The 9,105-nt window shown below is 37.1% G+C and overlaps 1 protein-coding gene across 1 annotated transcript; it reads left to right on the top strand.

Moving 5' to 3' along the window:
• Positions 1-1,415: 1,415 nt before the first annotated feature.
• LOC149262751 (uncharacterized) lies at positions 1,416-1,808 on the top strand. The gene has a single exon (XM_089381815.1). The coding sequence runs from the start codon at positions 1,416-1,418 to the stop codon at positions 1,806-1,808; it is 393 nt and encodes a 130-aa protein (XP_089237941.1).
• Positions 1,809-9,105: the final 7,297 nt, after the last annotated feature.

Raw genomic sequence — 9,105 nt, 5'->3', positions numbered from 1 at the left:
CCAGTATTACGAGGCCCGAATTGGGATATACCCTTCCAGATTTCATCAGATGCATCAGATACAGCTATTGGAGCATTCTTGGGCAAGAAGAAGACAAGAAACCCTATGCTACATATTACATCAGCAAAAACTTAACTCCTACCGAGTTGAATTACACGGTAATAGAAAAGGAGTTTCTAGCTATTATTTATGCTATCAACAAATTTAGACACTATATAACTGGATACCCTGTAGTTTTGTATATTGATCACTTTGCTATTAAATACTTAGCAAATAAACCCATTACAAATGGAAGAGTGACTCGCTGGTTACTACTTTTGCAAGAATTTGACATAACTATAAGGGATCAACCAGGGAAGCAGAACCTCGTGGCAGACTTCCTCTCCTGAGTGCCAAGAACAGACGATACAGTGGCGGTGGAGGATCAGTTCCCGGATGAACATTTGTTTGTTGTGGCTGTAAAAATGCCATGGTATGCGGATGTGGCGAATTACTTAGTAGTCGGAAAATTGCCCAAACATCTGACAACAAGAGAAAGGAAATTGATTGTACAGCGTAGCACTCGTTTCTCCTGGATTGGAGGATACCTTTTCCACACAGGAGCCGATATGCACATCCGCAGGTGCATCAGGGAAGACGAAATTTATGATATCTTAAAAGCCTATCATGATGGACCTTGCGGTGGACACTTTGCAGATCACAGAACTGGACATAAAATTCTACAGATGGGCTACTACTAGCCCACTATTTTTAAAGATGCTAAGAAATTTGTCTAGGCATGTGATAGTTGCCAAAGGATGGGCCGCCCTGGCCAATCTGATGAAATGCCCCTGCATCCACAGCTGGTGATAGAACCCTTTGAGTGTTGGGCATTAGATTTCATTGGGCTGATCAAACCATCATCCAACCAGAAATCGTATATATTGGTTGCAACAGAATATGTAACTAAGTGGGTGGAAGCAGTAGTGTTACCAAGAGCAACAGAGGAAACTGTTATTAATTTTCTTTTCGAAATTTTTGTGCGGTATGGCTTACCTAGAGAAGTAATTACTGATGGGGGGCCACAATTCATGGGTCACAAGATCGCTGCTACACTGAAGAATCATCACATCACACACAGAATTACTTCTTCGTATCACCCGTAGGCGAACAAGCAGGTGGAGAGCACCAACAAAGTTATCGAAGCTATTCTAACAAAGAAAGTCTCATCACATCGACGAGACTAGACTGTTCGACTGCCAGAGGCCTTGTGGGCGTATCGCACAACTTGGAGAAACATTACTGGATACTCTCCATATCAACTGGTATTTGGTAAGGAACCCATTTTTCCCATATAATTTGAAATACAAACACTAAGAGCAGCCCAGGAAGTGGGACTAGATTTAACTGAAGCCCAAGTTAACAGGTTATAGCAGATGAACGAATTAGATGAAATTCGGCTACTGGATCTACAGCATACTGCACTCATTCAACAGCAAAGAGCCAAATGGCACAATGCCCTGATTAAGAAAAAGACATTTCATGAGGGCGACTGGGCACTTATTTATGACTCCAGGTTTCAAGACTTCCCTGGCAAACTGCAGACTAGGTGGTTAGGCCCCTATCAAATAAAGAAAGTGCACGACAATGGTACTCTTACGCTGGCCACTATCGATCGATCTGATTCTTCTTTTAAAGAAAACGGGCATCGGGTGCGCATCTACCAAAAACCACTTACCAGAGAATCTTTCTATCAGCATATACGTGAGAACCCCACCATGCAAGTTTTAGCTGCAGAAGGCAATCCTTCGGCAGCTTCATCTTTATAAAATTTACTTCTTCTCTATAAAATATGTAAATATGATTGTTGATTTGATTTTCTTTTTCTTTTTCTTTTTCTTTGCTTGTTTTGCTATTCAATTTGATGCAACCCTAAGGCTACCACACCAATGCTTATAGAATTGTGTGTATGTTGTGTCTTTCAGCATCTTGTTCCTCTTTTTTATTGCCCTGTATTTGGAAAAAATATTAGGCTCAACAGTATCTTGAGCCAAGTCCCATGTTTGTGGTGTTTCTGGAGGATCTTGAGAAACAAAGGAAGATGGAGAGCCTAAAAAAACGCCCGCGTGTCTTATACCTACAAAGATGTCTTCTGATGTTGTTGAAGTATGTTTACCTGACATGGCTATGGTAGTCTTCCCTTCTTCCTCTTGTATAAAGACTGGTGGTGGATTATTTTTAGGCTTCTTAGTGTAGATTAAAAATTTCTTAGCTTCAATCTCTGTTACTAGAGAAGACTCTTCTTCTCTAGGCCTTTTATCATGTTTTTCCAGGGATGGGTGTCTGTGAGGTGGTTGTAGATAAAACATGCTCCTCTGCCTTCTGTAAGTTGTTTTCCTCCCACTAGTCTCGATTCATGTACTACTCGATATCTGGCTGAGGAGTATGTGTCTAGGGAGTAGTCTTCTACTCCACCCTCAACTTTGAAATCATGCCAAAAGGGTCATAAGACCAAGTGAAGCTTAGTTTGAAGTTTAGTTGCTTCAACAGGGAATCTGCTTCTTTACCAATTGTCGTGGTATTGCACACAAAAGGTCCTACCTATGCTTTGATTTTAAATTGTTTCGTTTTCTTGGCTGCCACAAAATGCAAGTCATCCATATGTATCATTTGTCTAATGTATTCTAATGAGAACAGTCTCATGGGAACAAATTTTGGTAGCCTATAGCGTGGAATTTCACACCCATAGACTCTGATCTCTGTGTAATTCTGGTGTAAATACCAGTCACATGTCTTCACCTGGTCACTAAGATGCAAAACCTTCTTAATATTTGCTCCTGTCCTAGGCTCCAAATCACTGTGTAGCAGACAAATAACTACATAAAGAAATTGATCCACATAGTCTATGAAATTGAATTTGGTGGAGTTTCTCCTAACCAGAGAGGTCCAATGTATAATCGATTGAGCAATACCCTGCTCATCCATCTTCTGTAGAATGAAGGGAAACTTGTCTACTTGATGATAAATAAACATATAAATTAACACAACAGCATATTTGAAATCTCCCTCTGTAGGAAACTACATCAATTTCTCATGCATTTCCTCTGCAATAAATTTACTATAATTAAAAACAACAAGTTTCTCACTAGTGGTAAAAATTGAGAGGAAGCCAACAATGGCCTCATCAACCCACTGATCAGAGTGATAACCAAGTAGGTATGGGATTATGCTTATGATATGCTTGGTTACCTCAGGGAACATAGAAGATGATTATAGAGGGTTTGTTTTAGGTAATTGGGCATGTTCGGGAAGAAATATTTCGAATATTTTCACTCTCTAAGGGAAGGTTAAGTTCTTGTAGAGATTTTTGAGAGAGTCTACTGAAAGTGGATTATAAGACTCCAGAATTGCCACTTGGAGCATTTGAGATATGGTTTCGGCGGTTATGGTGATCATAATTTCACCATTTCGGTTCATAATTGCTCTTTGGGAGGGGACATAGTTCAATTGACACCAGGAGACTAGTTCATGGAAGTGATGGGTATGTGGGAACATGTATTGAGGGAGGGTAGACTCTGATAGATTCAATTCATCACTTTGATCTAATAATTTATTCTTCAACCAACTGTAAAGTTCGAACAAGTCGAATTCACAGTTAGTTTCAATGATTTTATACTGCATATCAACTAAGGGTAGATGATCTAGATCAATAGGAGGGGGTAGCATGGGATTTTCCTTTGGCTTATTTCCCTTGTCCTTAGGGGTCCTTACCTTAGGAGGCATTGTCACTCTTTAAAAGTAACAGTGGGGGGATGATGACACTAGGATTACCTAGAACAGAAGGCTAACTCAAGATGCTGGAGTGGGGTCTCTAAAAGCGACTAGATCATTATCGCTGAGCAATTTTCTATTTACTACAATAGCGTGGAGGATGAGAGCTTGTACAAGTCGTGCAAAACAGGTGAAAGAAAGGAGTTTGTGGTTTTAACTGTGCTTAATAAGGCAATTTTTAAATTACCTTTGGCTTTTTACTGTTCGGCTTTTACCGCTACAAGAAGCAAATCCGTTGCAAAGGGAACGGGACAATTTAATGGGCGTAACGGTTTGCTGACGTGGGAAGGGGAGTGCCACATGGAGGTCTATGATTGGGAGTGATACAGATTCATGGGACGAGTTAAACGGAAAGGAAGGTTAGGGGAGTGGGGTCCACTATGCTGAGGTGGTGGACAGTGAGTGGGGTTGAGAAGGGTGTTGTGGCGGATAGGGAATGGTGAGGAAACAAATGGTCAATGCTGCACAACTTTTCGAGGGGGCAGTGGGGGTGATGATTTAAAAGGCTTGGGGGGGTCTAAAATGATGTGTGGGTGACACGTAGCGGGGATTTTGGACCCTCCCCCCCATGGATAATGTGGAATGGAGCTTGGGGGGGGGGGCGAAAATACTTCCCCGTCGTTGATCCGAGCGAGGAAGGTCTTGACAGTTTATTTGCGCACAGTTGATAATCCCGTCGGCGGAACTATTTTTTCATTTTGTCATCAAACCCAAACTTAGCGCCAAATGCATTATTACAAATGGTTAATCGTGATTAAATGACACTGTTAATTATTTTAAACCTAGTTAATTTATCCTAAGCATATCTAATCTATTCTAAAGGCACATTTTAATTTGCAAGCCCATTTATTGATTTTTCTAAGGTTTTGTGATTATTTTTTCTATGTATGTTAACCATGATTAAATAGTGTTATTAACTACACTAATCAAACTCAATTACAATTAAACTGTGTGATTGATTTATTCACTCACCTAATTAAATATATTTTGAAACTAATCACGTTTAAACAATGTGATTAGACTACCTATTTATAATTCTCCTATTCACAATGTGGCATTTAAACAAGTTGCACACTTTATTTACAAAAATTCTTGTAGTAAGCTTTCATGCAATTTTGATTTTTCTTGGTGGCATTTAGACTTGCTCACCTAGGGGGACATTTTCATATATTTTTATCTTTTTGTTTTTATTTTATTTTCTTTCATTTCTTTCTTTATTCTATTTTTTCTGTCCCCTACTATTTATTTTTCTTTTTCTTTTTCTATATACATATTTTTCATTTTCTTTTGGAAATAAATTTCAAACATGAAACAGCATTTACATTTTTTCAAATATAAATCATCAGGTCGAAATAACTCATCCTATGAAATATAGGACCCTAACATAGAGGTTGAGATAATTTAGGGACTTTCTCCCTACTACAAGAGGATCAATATTGGATAATAAATCAACAGGATATTATGAAATTATTGCACAAATTTTGGAGCTTCGGTGATTCAGAAAATCTAAGAATGTGTTCCTTGTCATTTAATGCAGATTCCTAGTGTTGGGAACCAAATCCACTATCTGAGGGATTTTGGAGGGTAAAGATTTCGTCTTTCAAGGAGATTTCTTCCTTGTCATTTTGTATGAGTACCAATTCGAATTTTCCTCTAGAGACATGTATTTCTTAGTCTTCTTGTGGAGAAAACTGGTATTTTTGTAGCTCCACTTCCATTTCTAGCAGGGATGTACTTGGATTGATTCAAATAATGAAGTCTAGTGCCATATTTAGTTTCTAAAGTTTTGTCTCCTTTCTAAGACTCTAAGTTTCCTTGGTTTTGGCCATCCCAGGAGCCTCAAAGCCCTTTTGTATATTTTTTTCTTCTTCTTTTCACTTCTTGTTCACATGCATCTCTTATTCTTGTTTTTCCTATTTCTGCATTTTGTATTGATGCTTCTTTTGTTATATTGATGCTTCTTTAGAACAACTTTGAAAATTCATCTTCATCATTGAGCTACTTGGATTGGTTTACTAGTTCATAAATCTAGAATTTCTGGAAGTCTCTTGTATCAAAATAGTAGTAATTTTCTGCTATTTTTTAGAACGTGTTAATGAGCTTCATTTGAATTGATTCCACTTGTATTAGGTCATTAAGAAATAAAAAATAAATAACTTAATAACAAAATTTAACCCATTTCATTTTCACTTTATTAGGTTAGGAATTTGATAGGTTAACTAGCTCACTAGTTTATAAATTTACAGTTTTTAGAATAGTAATTTTCTGCTATTTTTTAGCACGTGTTAACAGGAGTATTTTGGATTGATTCTGCTTGTAATGGAGACCTAAGACATCCTAATTAATAATAAAAAAAATTCCCATCACATTTTTATTTTATTTACTTAGTCGTTCGGTGAATTATCTCCTCCTATACCAATTTTGCTTCACTTGTAGTAATTATGTTTCGCCTATATCAACCTCTTGTAGCACATGTAAACTTGACCATATTTGCTCCAAAAGCTTGGTTTTTGTCTCTTAGGCTTGAATCATGACCCTAGGCTGTAAATCCATGATTTAGGAAGAATAAACACTAATTAGGACATGCCTTTTTGCAAAGTAGATTAGGCCTATTTATTTGAATTCATGCTCTTAAGATTTCAATTACAAACTGTTGTTCTTCCCTAGGATTAATTTCTTTTGATAGTAACATTTCCATTTCTGCAATTAGTTTAGGCTTTGATTTCATGACATTCACTCCATTACATTGTATCAACGAAAGAAGGACACATTGTATGTTACACATATAGTGTCGACACCTCTTAAGTTTGTATGAACCCCGGGTTGATAATTTAAGTTGGTAGCCTTGGGAGTTGCAGCATTCTTGTTTCAATACTGAGGCTCATCACTCATGATGAGACATATATATAATGTTAGAATGAGTATGACGAGAAGCATCAGATGGCCATGGTCACAGAGGAAAATTCACTAATTTTCATTCTCAAAATATTCAACAAGTGGGCGTCTAGGGCTTCTTGACCAATAGATCTTCCATTAATGTAATATCGATGAATATTAAGAGCCTTCAAGAACCAATGTTGGCATCAAATGCAACAGCATTCAACAATATCCCTCTCTTTCATTGATAGCAACACATACTCCCCCTGTGATCACTGCTCCCCCTAATGTCATGCCTTTGATCTTCTTTTCCTGATTTATATGTCCTTTTAACATCAATGGAAAAGGGTTACTCCCCTAAAAAAATTCTTGCAAAAACCATGTATTCCTTTAATTTTTTCTCTCCCCCCAACCAATTAAATTCTTTTGATGCTTGTTGCAGTAGACTACCTTTCTCCCCCCAAAATGATATGCTTCATGGGTTTCTACAATTGATTCCATTTGATTTCTTCTAGAATTCTATCCATGACTTTGCTTTTCAAACTTGTTGCTCCACAAAGTTGACTAATCTGTCCACAATGTTGATCATTGCTCTAGCGACTTCTTCACATTTGTTATCTTTCAACCTGTCAAAGGTTAGATATTCAAGTGTGTAATCACTGCTACATAGACTCCCTCTCTTCGACATTCATAGGGAGTCATCAAACTGGATTCTTCATAATAACATATGACCAAGCTCTTTGGTCAGATCATCATGAACCTTGACATCTTCCATTGTAGATTCATCATGACCTTTTGATTTTACAAAACCTGAAAGCATGACTGAAGATACTTTTCCATCCTCTTGATATTCTTGCTTTTGTATTCTTCTCTAGACCTTCTTGTACCTAGTGTTAGGGATGTATTTAATTTAAGATTCAATCATGTACCTGCAATCACAAGCTATTTGCCCATAGTTATGGAATTTGTAAAATTCAATGTTGGTTATGAATGATGGATCAGATGACATATACTTTCTAGTGGCAATGTCATTTTGAAACATGTCTTGTGATTCTACCGACTTGCTTTTAGGGTTTTTATAGTGCCTTTGATAATCAGCCCTGTCATATATTCTGCAATCCCTGGCCATATGCTCGAAGTTATAACATGAGAAGCAATAACCATTAAACAAACTAGGGTACCTGGACGAGATGTGCTATCTTCATGATCTTCTGTAGACATTCTTTCTTGGAGATGGTGCAGTCTTTCGTTGATCCTTATCCTTGAATCGTTCAACATTGCTACTTGGAGCCATAACATTTTTAACCATATTTTGTCCTTCATTTTGATTTGTCATTTGAGGGATCATGTTATCATTCTTCTCATCAATATTTCCCTACGAGGACTTGAAACTTGTTCCTTCTTTGCATGGAGTTTTACATACTTATTTTGCCTTCATATTGATCCATTTCTTGATCTTTCCTTTCAATATCCTGTAAATGTTCCTTTTGCCATTCCTTGAGCCTATTGGTTTCAGTTAGACCTATGTCAAGTTCCTTTTTCTTTTGATTGACTTCTGCCTCGCACTTTTGAACAAATTCTTCTAATTGGCTTGTCAAAAATTTTCCTTTCATTTTTTCTTCCTACCCTTGATGTCTTAGAAGGGAAACTTCTTCTTCTAGTGCCTTATTTTGCTTTATTTATTTCTTAATATCACATAATGTACTAAACAATTTTTCTTCAAAATATACTACTCCTTCTCCTCATCTGCTTCATCTAAATCATAATCACCATCATTATTTTCATCTTCACCTGCATACTTCTTCGAGTAGAGATCATGATGCTTCTTCCAAAGACTTTTGGTTGATGAGCACTGGTCAACTTTGGATTTTACAAGATCTGGAAAAGCATCAAGAATTACCTTCATGGATTTCGTACTGTACCTTCTAGATTCGTCAGCAGATGTGTCTCCAAAATAAACAAATTGTCATACATCATATCCATGAGCTTGCAGATAGGCTTCCATTCTAGATTCCTATATCTCATATTTGGCTTCATCAAATTCATGATTTAGTGAACCAACTTGATTCACTTCATAAACTACAAAACTGGAGACTTCCTTTGATTCATTTGAATGTTTGGCAGCTTGTTTCTTTGACTTTCTAATATCTGCACTATGAAATTTGATTTCCAGTTATTAAACTGCTATTGAAGGAACCTGCTCTGATACCAATTGTTGGAAATACTGAGAGGGGAGTGAATCAGTATTTCTCTTCAATTATATAATTTTTACTTTACATAGCATTAACTGACATTAGCATCAGATAAACATAAATCAATCATCAACACCATTCGACAATGGACAATAATAAATACAGTACACTAGAGAATTTCAGGTGGAAATCCTTCCAGGAGAAAAACCAAAACCACAATGCGCTT

Source organism: Pinus tabuliformis, chromosome 6 (assembly GCF_031772625.1).
Source record: "Pinus tabuliformis cultivar Carrire ecotype Pingquan chromosome 6, CPIR1, whole genome shotgun sequence".
NCBI lineage: Eukaryota > Viridiplantae > Streptophyta > Pinopsida > Pinales > Pinaceae > Pinus > Pinus tabuliformis.
The sequence above is the reverse complement of the archived record's forward strand: the minus strand, read 5'-3'. Positions and strand labels throughout refer to the sequence as shown.

Excerpts from the sequence above, each read along its gene's own strand:
- LOC149262751 (XM_089381815.1), top strand. The coding sequence starts at position 1,416 with ATGAACGAATTAGATGAAATTCGGCTACTGGATCTACAGCATACTGCA.